Consider the following 13,594-nt stretch of genomic DNA (forward strand, 5'->3'; position numbering starts at 1 on the left):
AAGAATAATAAGGCAGCAGGGGCCGATGGCTTACCAGCCGAGCTGTTCAAAACCGGAGGCGACACGCTGATAAGGTGTATTCATCAGCTAGTTAGCACCATCTGGCAGGAAGAACGAATACCCGACGATTGGAACCTGAGTATCCTGTGCCCCGTCCACAAGAAGGGAGATAAGTCTACTCCCTATTGCCTACAAGATCGTGTCAGGGATATTGTGCGAACGACTAAGGCCCATGGTCAACGAAATAATTGGACCATACCAATGCGGCTTTAGACCTGGCAAGTCCACCATTGACCAGATATTTACCCTGCGGCAAACCCTGGAGAAGACCCAAGAGATGCAGATCGACACCTACCACCTTTTTGTCGATTATAAAGCAGCCTTCGACAGCCCGCTGCGTTCAAAGGTATTCCAAGCCATGTCTGAATTTGGTATCCCCGCAAAGCTCATCCGGCTTTGTAAAATGACTTTAACTGACACGAGGTCCTCAGTTAAAATAGGAAAGAACCTCTCCGAAGAGTTTGGTACCAAAAGAGGTTTCAGACAAGGAGACAGCCTTCGTGTGACCTCTTCAACATCCTGCTAGAAAAGGTTATACGAGAGGCAAACGTCAAAAGAAGTGGCACAATCTACACCAATAGCCACATGTTATTTGCTTATGCTGATGATATAGACATCATGGGCCGATCAGTAAAAGAAGTAACTGATACCTTTATAAAGGTCGAAGGAGAATCTGCTAAAGTGGGTCTGGCGGTAAACGGTGAGAAGACCAAGTTGATGGTGTCGACGCGCGATGCGTCCATTGAGCTCGGACCGACTGTGGAAGTTGGTTCCTATAATATTGAGGTAGTAAAAGACTTCGTCTACCTCGGCACCTCCGTAAACACAACAAACGACATCAGTTGTGAATAAAAAGAAGAATTGTATTGGCCAACAGATGCTACTTTGGTTTAAGTAAGCAGTTTAAAAATAAAGCCACATCTCGTCAAACAAAAATAAAGCTCTACAAAACACTGATACTACCCGTGTTGATGTATGGCTCCGAAGCCTGGGTACTTGCGCAAGCAGACATGGCAGTGCTTGGTGTGTTTGAGACAAAAATTCTTCGAAAGATCTACGGACCAATCTGCGTTGACGGTGAATATCGACGTCGCATGAACCACGAGCTGTATCTGCTATACAACGACATCAATATTGTTAAACGTATCGAGATGCAGCGATTGCGTTGGCTAGGCCATATCATAAGAATGAGCGATGATGAACCAGCTAAAAAGGCGTATAAATACGGACCGCTTGGCGGTGCACGCAGAATTGGCAGGCCAAGGAATAGATGGCGCAAACAAGTGGATGATGCGATGAAAAGGCGCGGTATTCCAGAGTGCGAAGCAACAAATAGAGAGGAATGTATATCTCTTCTTAGTTCGGCCTATAGAACTAACGTTCTGTAATGGACCAGCTAAGTAAGTAAGTAAGTACTATAAGGTTTACAAATCGCCCCGACCTAGTATAAACAGCAAAAACATATTTTTGTTAACAAAGGACATGAAAGATCTGGGTAAGAATCGTAAAAAGGACCTAAACCATATATCAAAACGAGAGCTGATGGAGAAAAACTGCCTCTGAATTTGAAAATAACTCATCAATTTCTGCAATTTCAAAAAATACGGATGAAACAGTCGCCTTCTTCATTTTGTTGACCAGTGTAATGCTTATACAAGTCACTCGATTATAGGTTGGTTGCACCATATTTGTTTATATTTCAAAGTGATAACAATTTTTGAATATTTTATGTGTAAATTGATAATTATATTTAATTGCGTGCAGTCAGGTAATTTATTTCTTTAACAATTAAAGGGGGTGAAAAATTTAGTGTCTGTGTTTTCTTTTGTCAAAGATTTTTTTTTTTCAGTTTTTCGCCAACGGCTAAAGAAGAAAGGGAACGAAATCATCACATTTCTACACTTCTTTGCAGAGTTTTCTACACCACAATGGCCGAAAAGGAACATTATTTTGAAGATTTTGTCTATTTACCGTGCTTTTTGTTGAAAACATTGGGCTATGATTTTATCACCATGCCCAGAGTCCAATGGAGGGGAAAACTCAAGAACATATACCTAGTTCTGAGTGTGATATCCTTTTTGTCCTACACCTACTTTGTTTACGATTTACTTGTGGACGAAATATTAAACAAGACCCACAATTTGCCGCTTATCTTACAATTGCTTGCCGAGGTCATCTGCATTACTGCCGCAATACTCAAGTCTTATATTTTCTTTCGAAATATTGCAATTACGCGGAAGTTATATAAGAGATTTTGGGACATTTTTCCCACATCCATTGAAGATCGGTTTGAATATCGTGTAAATGATTACTATTGGCCCAAATGGATACGACTGGCAATTCATATACAATTTGTTGCTGTAGCATTAGTGATCTTTTTACCGCTCATTGAATCGCTTGTTGAGTATATTTGGGCTTTAACAAAATTTGGATATTCAAATGCCGTATTTCCATACTACCGAATTTTTGAGCAGAAAACCTATGGCATTGATCACCATCATCCATTGGGCTATGTGATCGTCTATATCATGGACATTATGATTACTCACGTTACTGCGGTTTTTTCTGTATACCCGGAGATATGGTTAATTTGTTTTGCCCTCCAAATCTGTATGCATTTCGATGTAATGTCAAGAAGGTTGAACAGTTATGAGCCTACGGTAGAGACAACACAACAGGATTTAAAATTTATAGCAGAATGGAGCAAACAACATCAAATTGTATTGGGGTAAGTGGAAAATGTTCACTAGGGATAGGTAATTCGACTTTCGATTAATCGATAAATCGACTTTTTGTAGTCAAAAATCGAAGTCGATTTTTGTCTGAAGGGAAAATCGCATAATCGCTATTATCTTGTGATCGATTTTCAAGTTTGCCCATAGCATGGCACAATTACGTAAAAAAAACTAGGAATTCACCATGAAAAATCAAAACAAAAACCATATGATTTGGTTAGTCGGCGTTTTAATCGGTCAAATAAATTTGTCGCGAAGTTCATACGCCAAGGCGAATTGTTTTGTTTTTCGTCTTGTTAGAAATTTTAACATTTTACATTACAAAAAAAGTTGCTTTTTTGTAGAAATTCACCGATGCATCTACCTTCCTAATTGTACCGTGGCCCATAGTTTGTTGACTGGGTGGTACAGTTTTGGCAGTTTTACAGTTTCAAAAGAAAACTCGAAAATCGACGAATAATCGATTTTCTGCGATTATGAAAAAGTCGAGTTTCGCCAGACCGAAAAAACCGCATTTTTAATTTTAGACCAAAATCGAAAAGTCGAAAAATCGATTATTGCTTTCCATTACCTATCCCTAATATTCACAATTTGATTCGGAGCTGAGCAAAATCGAGAGAGAGGCAAATGTAGGGGAGAATTAATATTTAATTTTTCTTGATGTTTCATTACTTATTTCAACATTTTTTAAACATAAATGTGGTTAAAATCGTCCACAATGCAAATTATTAAAAACAAGTAAGAAAGTATCAGTCAGCTGAGCCGACAGAGATATACCCTCAGCCACGTACCCGAAGAAAAAAGTTAACACAATACTTCTGTAGGTTTTTTAGCTGTTGGGAAAATTTTCCAGGATGGAAAGGGCCGCAAAAAACTACATGTTGCAACAAAATTCAGAATGATCCAAGACGAGTGCATTTTTTCCAAACTTTGGGTAGGGTGTACCCGTAGGAGTGATCCGATGTAGTACATATTCGGACCTAATACAAATCTGTAGGAAATCATTTTTTTTTCTTTATTAGTCTATGGATATTTTCCTTACAGACTATATAATTAAAAATGTTGTACTTAATTTTCTGAATTTAAATATATTACAATTTTACTTTTCAATTTACAAAGTTTGAGCTAAATCTATTTCTCTCTTAAAGGGTTATTTTACACATTAGCCAGTTTAGGTGGTGCCGCTAGGATTTTCTGGACCTTTTTGGGTCATTATCTCAGGAAGTTGGACTTGTCCACGAAAAAAAAAATTACAACGTCGTAACAGGGGCCGCAAGTGCAACCTGCTGCATCACAAATTCGACACCTCCAAATAATAGTATGCTAAGTCTAAAAAGTGAGTTTTGCATGAGAAGCTCTCAAAGTTTGGAAAGTTTTTTGAACTTCAGTACTATCCTAAGTCAATATTTGTTTATAACTTCTGTTCGGATTGACCGATCATTACCAAAATTAGACAGAATTTAAGTTAAAGGACGTTCGACACCTCCAAATAATAGTTTGCTAATTCTGAAAAGCGAGTTTTGCAGGACAAGCTCTAAAAGTTTGGAAATTTCTTTGACCTTCAGTACTATGCTAAGTAAATATTTATTTATAACTTCTGTTCGGATTGTCCGATCATTACCAAAATTTGACAGAATTTAAGTTAAAGGACGTTAAATATAAAAATGTAAAGAACTTGAAAACATGCTAAGTCGACTTAGCATACTATTGTTTGGAGGCGTCGAATTAATAAGATCAGAAAGGAGTTGTTAAACTATACTTTTGCCAAATTTTGTGTGGTACCCAAATGAGTGGACCGATATTGTCCATATTAGAACCCGATCTATGCCTGAAAGTAATATTACCAATAGCAAAGTTTGGCTCAATTTGGCACACATTCTTGGCGAAAATTTTTGAACCTTTGTGGGGGAGGTACCGGAAGGAGTGGACCGATATGGTCTATCTTCGAATTTAAACTAAGTTTGGACAAAATATTGAAATACCTAAAATTTGAACCAGTTGATCCGTTCGAGAGTTATCGTGCGCTCCAACTACGACAGGCAGGCCTTAAACTGCACCTAAGCAAAATTTTGTGTGGGAAACACCCGAAAGAGTGGACCAATAAGGTCCATATTGGAACCTCATCTATGTCTGGTAGAAATGTCACGATGTGCAAAGTATGGACTAATTCGGTTACTCGCTTCAATAGTTATCGTGCGGACAATTTTCCCGAACGTTTTTGAACTTTTGTGGGGGAGGTACCTGAAGGAGTCGACCGATATGGCCCATCTTCGAACTTAAATTAAATCTGGACAAAATATTTCGATACCCAAAATTTGAACCGAATCGATTGATCCGTTCGAGAGTTATCGTGCGCACCAGCCAGACAGACAGACGGACGGACAAGGGCGCAGCCAGGAATAAATCTAGGGGGGCAACTTCTTTTTTTTTTTGTGATGTGTGATTTTTACATACAAAAAATACCTAATGAAAAACAAGTAAAAACGTCCACCATGAAGTATTCTGAACTATTATGGAATAGATAGCTTTCTTTCCGTTACGAAAGTACCATTGCCCACAATTTTAGTAGAATTTGTTTGAACACTTCGTAAACAAATTACCTACCACCTAACCCTATCTGGCCAGTTAAAATTTTGTACAATACTTGAAATTGGACGGTATTGTTGTTTAGGGGCTATACCAAAACGTGACCTATGTCCATAACTATTGGCGGAGAAGTATTTTGATCACTATGAACCCTTAATGGTAACTTGCACCCACCCAATTTATAGAGAAAATGTAAATAAAAAAATTTTGAATGCGACGTACCCGAAGAACGGGATTGATATGGACTATATCCGACTTGATACATGATTGGATGAAATAATACGATGTGCAAGTTTTGGACAAAATCGATTGCTCCCATCGAGAGTTATCGTTCACACCATTTTACAGAATATATTCCGAAAGAAGCGAAATATACACCTAATGTGGTTCGAGCATAGTAATTTCTCAAAAGATAGATATAACATAGATAGATAATGTTAATATATGTATGTCTCTGTTTACCTATTTAACCCATTTCGTACTTGGTGTTCGATTTATTGAACAGTAATCAAATTTTAAACAAGTTTTAGTATGTATGAAAACTCCCCCACCTCCTAGATGGTAGGCGTACATTTTTGAAACCTATATTTTTAAATACTTTTTAAATTAATTTAAAAAATTAAAAAAAATGAAATTTAACAAGTAAAAAAGTATCAGTCGGCTTTGCCGACAGAGATATACCCTCAGCTTGTGTATATTGGAACAATTTTTCCCAAAATACGTCTGTATTTAGGGGGTTTTAAAAATGTTGGGCGTTTGAACCGACAAAAACGTTGATTAGGATTAAAGATCAAAAGTTTTGCGGAGGAGATACTAAAAGGAATGGATCGACATTGACCGTTATGGAAGTGGATCTCCAGGCACAACATATGATGCAATAGGGGGTTTTTACACTCTTCAGGCTGTTTGCTCAACAAGTATGGACTTGCCCCTAAAAAAACTTTTACCATCGTAATTGAGGCAGAGAAAGCAAGTTTATTCAACAAAAATCAAAGTGATTCGATATTAGGTCTTAAAGTGAACTTATCCGAAATTTTGTGTGGGAGGTACCGGATGGAGTGGACAAATATAGTCCATATTTGAACCTGATCTATATCTGGTAAATATATTAGGATGTGTAAAGTGTAGACCAATTCGGCCACTCCCTTCAAGAGTTACCGTACGAACAATTTTTCCGAACATTTTTGAACTTGTGTGGGGGAGGTACCTGCAGGAGTGGACCGATCTGGCTTATCTTCAAACTTAAATTATGTTTGGACAAAATATTACTAAGGCCGTATTTTGGACCGAATCAGCAGATCCGATCGAGAGTTATCTTGCGCTCCAACCACCTCACACGGTGTCATAGGGGTTTTTTTGCAACTTTCATGCTATTTTCTCAGGAAGTATGGACTTGCCCCTGATGAAACTTGTACCGTCGTATGGAGGGCAGTGAATACAAGTTGCTAAAACAAAAATCAAAGCGATGCCCTAAACTGAACTTTTCTGAAATTTTGTGTGGGAGGTACTCGAAGGAGTGGACCGATTGAGTCCATTTTGGAAACTCATCTAAGTTTAGTAGAAATTTCACGATGTGCAAAGTATGGATCAAATCGGTCACTGCCTTCAAGAGTTATCGTGCGCACAAATTTTCCGAACATTTTCGAACTTTTGTGGGGGAGTTACCGGAAGGAGTGGACCGATGTAGCTCATCTTCGAACTTAAACTAAGTTTGGGCAAAATATTACGAAAGCCAAAATTTGAACCGAATCGGTTCATCCGTTCGAGAGTTATCGTGCGCTCCAGCCAGCAGGACAGACAGAGAGACATACAGACAGACGGACGGACATGGCTAGATCGACTCCAAATTGTCTGAAACACATTTCGTCCAAACATACTTGGGGTCTAAAACCATTATTTCGATGAGGCACATTTTCATCGTATCAAAGTGTATATCAGGAATATTGTCAATTATTTCATATTCCATTTCAGGAAAAAAGGATAAATTTTTTTCGCGCTACATCAACGATTTTTGATATGAGGTTAAGAAAAAAATTCCGAGTACGAATCTGGTCGCGAGCCAATTTTTGGTTGTTGCGGACAAAAGTTATGGCGCTTTTATTTCGCTTTTTAAGAAAGAAAATATTATAAAAACGCTAATTATTTTAATGAGCACAATTGTTACAAAAAAGTTCTCTCGAAGTTACTTCAGCGAGTAGATTGCATAATACCTGCAAAATATTACACAGAATTCGCGGAATGTACAAAAAATTGATAAAGTATTGAATATAAGTCTACTTTTTTCAAAATTAAGGCCCATTTAGTGGTCATAAAATTACAAAAAAAATTGTTGTGGATCCAAACTTCACGGCAAATCAAATGAGACTACAATCATACAGATTGGTGTTATAGTTTGGATGTTACAGCCAAAATAAGCACATATTTCGGTCAAAAAAATAATTTTTTGTTTAAAAAAATATTTTTCACATGCATTATGTAGTAGAAAATATTGTAAAAATTTATAGGAATACTTCCTTCATTTTGCTTAAATCTCCCAACAAAATAGACGGATTTTGCTTTATTGACATTCATATTAAAGCTTTCCCATTGGGGAAGCTAATTGGGTTGATGGGGATATATGTCAAAGCTTCTGAAATGGAAATAGGGGTCAAATAACCCATTTTTATTTATATGCATTTTTAAATACGTATAAATCGCGTAATTATCAAAATCAGTTTGTCCGCATGTGATTTTCATGTACAGTAATACCGTATCTTTTAATTTGAATATAGTTTTCGAAATTTAATTTGGTGGCTAAGATGTAGCATCGGCTGCATCTTAGTGCCTAAAAACCTATATAACGTCGCTAACTTGCGCGGAGTGCGTATGCTTTTTGTCCGCATCCGATTTCAGTGTCCACCATAAAAATCTACATCGATATATATCTATTTCAAGGCGATCAATCAAGAACCGTGGATGTAGCATCACACACTATTTTTTCGGATAAAATGAATGTAGCTCCCTTATCAGTGAAGTTTTCAAATCTCTGTTTCCGCTAAAACGAAGATGATGTACTAGTTTTTTCATTGCAGTGGAAACGAGCCGTAGAAAACGTGACAAACTACGCGATATTTCCAAAAACAATTTTAGGTGATTTTTCTACTTTGGATTTTCTTGTAACTCGCGTTTTAGTGGATGGATTTTCACGGAGAATGATTTATTAGATCCGGAACGTAAAAAACTAAAATGTGCAATCAAGTACGAGGAAATCGAATGACAATTGTAAAAATTAGGCCCGAATAATATGATTTTTAGAAAAATATTCACACAAAATTTCCGAATTTCGATACATATTTCTGTGAAGCTGTGGAGGCTACATTCACGATATACGTATCAAAAAGCTCAGAATCGCAAGTACTATAATCCTATTAAAGCCTTTTTGAAAAATCTGTTTGCTGAACGCGACTAGAAGAAAATGTCAAAAAACACTGTAAATTTGGCTTCAAAATGTCAGCGTCATTTATTGGTAGACGCTGATGAAATTTTGAAAAGTTATACATTAGTGAGATTATCCTTATTTAGTTGGCTTCTACTTTTACTTTGACAGGAAAATCGTGAGAAGTGTGGTTTACCCACAAATCGAGAGAAAACAAAAAAAAGACACGTTGGCTTCAACCCATTTTTACCCATTTTCTAACATAAATATAGCCACAGCTTCCACGCAAATTAACTTTTGAGGCCAATATTTTTTGCCACGTCCAAAAACATTTCATTTTATTCATAAACATTTAATTTGTATAATATACAATCACAAGTCGCGTGTTCTAAAAGGGTAAACCTTGGCTTCAGCTATGTTAAATTTTCAAAAATATTGGTGATATACCCTCCTTAGCCTAAAGGCTGAGGGTATAAAAAGTAATCATGGTGAATTATTGCCAATATATTTAACCGTTTCACAAAATATAAAGATTTAGATGCTCAAGCACGACTTTACATATGTGCAAAGTTAACTGATCGAAATTTCGGACACTGGTACTTATCATAAATGTCAGTGGCTATATCACAACGTGGAAATGTACTGAAAAAATAGGGGGACAAGTTTTTATAGCCCCATAGAAGACTAAATTCTAAATGTCAGCCATTTCTGTAGGAGAGTACGGCAAAAATCCGGAAAACTCCTAAAATCGCTATAGGCTATATAAAACATGGACCAGTGCTGACAATTTTCTAAAGGGAAGTTTAGTAGCCCCAAAGAAGACTAAATACGTGTAAAACTACAACCATTTTTATAGGATAATGCAGCTAAATCCCTAAAAACCCCCGAAAATCGGGCGGTACCGTTCTATGGTGGGTAATAAAAAACGTGGACCAGTGCTGATACATTTCCGGGGAAAAGTTTTGTAGGCCCAAAGAAGACTCAATACCATCATTTTTTCTTTCAAAAATCAATAATTCATAAATTAATAAAACAGCATATAAATATTTTTTTACTTCTACACATATAGTGTTCCCGCAAATTTCGAACACCAATTTCCATTTTACTATGGTAAAATTGATCATACACAAAAAATGAGATAGGACACTGAAGTTTTGGAAAGACGGAATTAGCTATTATTTGGCATTTAGGGTGATCAAGTCTGCACCAAAACTGGCTGAAATTTGGCTTTCTAAATTCAAGGTGGTCAAAACATTTATCCACCGAAAAGACAATATCACCTCAAAACTGCGAAAAGAGGTCCACGTTTTGGTATGGCATTTTTATGCCCTCAGCTTTAGGCTAACGAGGTTATATACACTTTCATACAATCAAAATGTGTCTTATCGACTATTTTAGATCCCAATTGAGGCGCTCAGCGCCAAAACGGCCTAACCACATACCCAAAAAAATTAAACAGAATGTAAAGATTTAACTGAAACCTTTGAAACAAATTCTAAAAAATGCCACATTGTATTATTTTAGAAGGTGGTATTACCTAGTGTTAATCAATGCAATATGGAATTGTTTTAATAGTTATTTCAAAAGGTTCTGGTAAGATCTTTATAGTCTGTTTGATTTTTGTGGATATGTGGTTTATACCGTTTTGGCGCTGAGCGAATCAATTATGTTTGGAAATCTGTTTCAGACAATTTGGAGTCGTTTTAGCTATCTCCTTCCGACTGGCTGACTGGACGCACAATAACTCTCGAACGGATCAACCGATTTGGTCCAAAATTTGGCCATCGTAATATTTTATTCAAACTTAGTTTAAGTTCGAAGATGAGCCATATCGGTCCACTTCTTCAGGTACCTCCCCCATAAACATTCGAAATTTTTCGCTAAAATGGCTCGCGCTGCCTCTGGTCCATACTTCGAACATCATAATATTTCTACGAGACATAGATCGTCCAAACCTACTTTAAAGTAGTTCATATATCGTCGGTGTCATGCTTAAGTGTTCCATACGCCATTTTTGACTTTTTGAGATACAGGTTGTTTCTAGGGTTTTTCGATATGCTCTTTCTGAATTTCTAGTCGGCTTTCTCCTATCTGCTCTAGTTTCCGAGATATCCATGCATCAACGCAAAGGCTTAAATTTTGTTCAGTTATGAAATTAATATTTTAAAAACTTACTAGTTTAAAAACACATTTCAAAAATCAGAACGTGAATTTTCGTTTTAGAAGTATTTAATTTATTAAGGCAAAGATAGAAAAAAATTTTGTCACTTTGTTCCATGGGATTTACAATATTTCGCATTTTTTTAAAAAAATCTCTATAACTTTTATATTCCAATTTATATTCCTCTATATTTTTGCAAATATGTTCTATATACTATTATTAATATTTTAAGTCAAAAATATAAATATTTTCTTCAGTCAGCTCCACGCAGTTGTGACGCAAAACATTAAAATGCGATTATCTCAAAACGGGCAAATGGCGTATGGAACACTTAAGCATGACACCGACGATATGTATTCTTAAATAAAACCGTTTTCCATGATTAAACAAAAATATGTATTGAACACATTTTGACATCACAAATAATTAAAAGATGGACCGATATGGCCCTCTTCGAAGTTAAACTATAATAATTTGGACCGATTTTAATGTCGACAGACTGACTGACATGACTATATCGACTCCGAATTTTATTCTGATCAAAACCTCCATACTATGGTGGTGGGTATAAAAATGCATATCTCATCTATTTTTCAACCGAATTCATTGGTTTTTGTAATTTTCGAAAGCTTACTTGCAAATAATAAATTAAATATTATAAAATAAGAAATAAATTATACTGTTTGGTATCTTCTAAGTAGCCTAGAGCTCGAGGAAAAACATTTTCCTGTTTTTATGCGTTTTTTACACTTCAATCACCATAACTAATACCATAACTACATAACCATAAGCTATATTTTGTTAAAAGTGGTTAACAAATGGTTAGGTTAACCACTTTAAAAAATATATAGCTTATTTGAAAGATATTACTCACGCATTTGCCGTTAAAAAATAAAAAAAAGTGCATCAGATCATCTGCATCACAATTTGAATGTGAGCACACAGCCGTGCTCACCCCTGATGTAATTCCATGTATGTATCTAGCCAGAGAAAACAAGATTATCAACAGAGGTAGTGATGTCCATGTATATCCTTTGGTTACCTATTTTAACTTGTTCATTTTTTGCTTTTAATTTTTAATTTTTTTTTCAGACTAGCGGACGATGTTAAGAAAATCTTTAGTCTACAGACCCTGGTTATGCTCTTCTCAACTATGGGTATTATTTTCGCTGTTGCTGAATTTGTTCTAACCCAAGATATGGAGAGAAAAAACTTTCTTGGTTATTTAGCATATTTACCCACAATTATGGTCCAATACTATATGGTATGCTATTATGGTCAACAAATTATCAATAAGGTATGACAAAAAAATATGGACGCAAATAAAAAAATCTAAGGTTACACTTTTTCCAGAGTTTAGAAGTTGCTGAAGCGGCATATCATCAAACATGGTACAATGGCTGTCAAAGTTATAAAATATTGATACTGACCATTTTGAGGCGTTCGCAACGCCAATGTGAAATCAATGCCGCAGGTGTTGTAACAACAAACCTACGGTCCTTTGAATGGGTAAGCTTCCTATATATCAATAAATTAATCAACAAATAAATTATTAAATGTTTTTTCATTAATTTAGGTTATGCGTATGACTTATCAATTATTTGCCATATGGAGTACCATGATGGACTCAACTAACTAATGACATATCCAATGGACACCATTAACCCAGATATGCCCAACGTCCTATATATAGGACACACAAAAGTCTTGCTAATTTGATATGTTATGTTTATCAAAGTACCGTTTATCTTGGTGATATACTAAGTACACATCTGTAGCTCTTGGGATATTATGTGATTCCATTATTTTGAGCTACTATTTTTGAGTTTTGAGGTCTAGTTCATCGAAGCTGCCACCTATCGCTTAGTTTTTACAATGATTTGCGTTATGACCGATTAATTATTGGGAAGTTTTATAACGAAAACATACACGATGTGGAGCCTACTACGAAAAAACGTTAACTAGATGCCGAAAAGGTGTCTTTGGACTATATGTCAAATGTTTTGTGTCCCATAACTCCCAGTTATATGATAAAACCCTGTGTCCAAAAGTGGTCTCAAAAACCACTTTTTTCAAACAATTTTTAAAAAACATATAAACATACTGTTATTATTTCACATTTGCTTCTAAAATAATATAAAAATACTTTTAAAATGATCACGATCAAGCAATGGGCATATCTGGGTTAACTGCAGATTCAAGTTAAAGCAATTTTATGGAGAAATTTATTTGATATTTATTACACAATAGTTTTTATACCCTCCACAATAGTATGGGGGTATATTAAGTTTGTTTTTCCGTTTGTAACGCATTGAAGAGATAGAGCATTAAAAGTACACCTATAAAAAAGTCGTGATATCTCCGAAACTAGAATAGATAGAGCATTAAAAGTACACCTATTAAAAAGCTGTGATATCTCCGAAACTAGAAGCGATGGAACATAAAAAGTCCACGTATAGAAAAGTCTTGATATCTCCGAAACTAGAAGAGATAGAGCATTAAAAGTACAATTATAGAAAAGTCGTGATATCTCGGAAACTAGAAGAGATAGAGCATTAAAAGTACAATTATAAAAAAGTCGTGATATCACCGAAACTAGAAGAGATAGAGCATTAAATGTACACTTATAGAAAAGTC

At 35.8% G+C, this 13,594-nt stretch overlaps 1 protein-coding gene across 2 annotated transcripts; it reads left to right on the plus strand.

The window, feature by feature from the left end:
• The first annotated feature begins 1,913 nt into the window (after nucleotides 1-1,913).
• Nucleotides 1,914-13,308, plus strand: LOC141391212 (odorant receptor 49a-like). 2 transcript variants are annotated; one of them, XM_073964123.1, is made up of 4 exons: nucleotides 1,914-2,788; nucleotides 12,050-12,254; nucleotides 12,311-12,466; nucleotides 12,534-13,308. In XM_073964123.1, exons 1-4 carry the CDS (start codon nucleotides 1,989-1,991, stop codon nucleotides 12,594-12,596), a joined length of 1,224 nt encoding a protein of 407 aa, XP_073820224.1. In that variant the 5' UTR covers nucleotides 1,914-1,988; the 3' UTR covers nucleotides 12,597-13,308. The 2 variants fall into 2 exon arrangements, with proteins under 2 accessions (XP_073820224.1, XP_073820225.1); XM_073964124.1 differs by lacking the exon at nucleotides 1,914-2,788 and adding an exon at nucleotides 11,901-12,011.
• The last annotated feature ends 286 nt before the right edge of the window (nucleotides 13,309-13,594 follow it).

Source organism: Musca autumnalis, unplaced genomic scaffold (assembly GCF_047663935.1).
Source record: "Musca autumnalis isolate F117 unplaced genomic scaffold, ASM4766393v1 scaffold_1, whole genome shotgun sequence".
Taxonomy (NCBI): Eukaryota; Metazoa; Arthropoda; class Insecta; order Diptera; family Muscidae; genus Musca; species Musca autumnalis.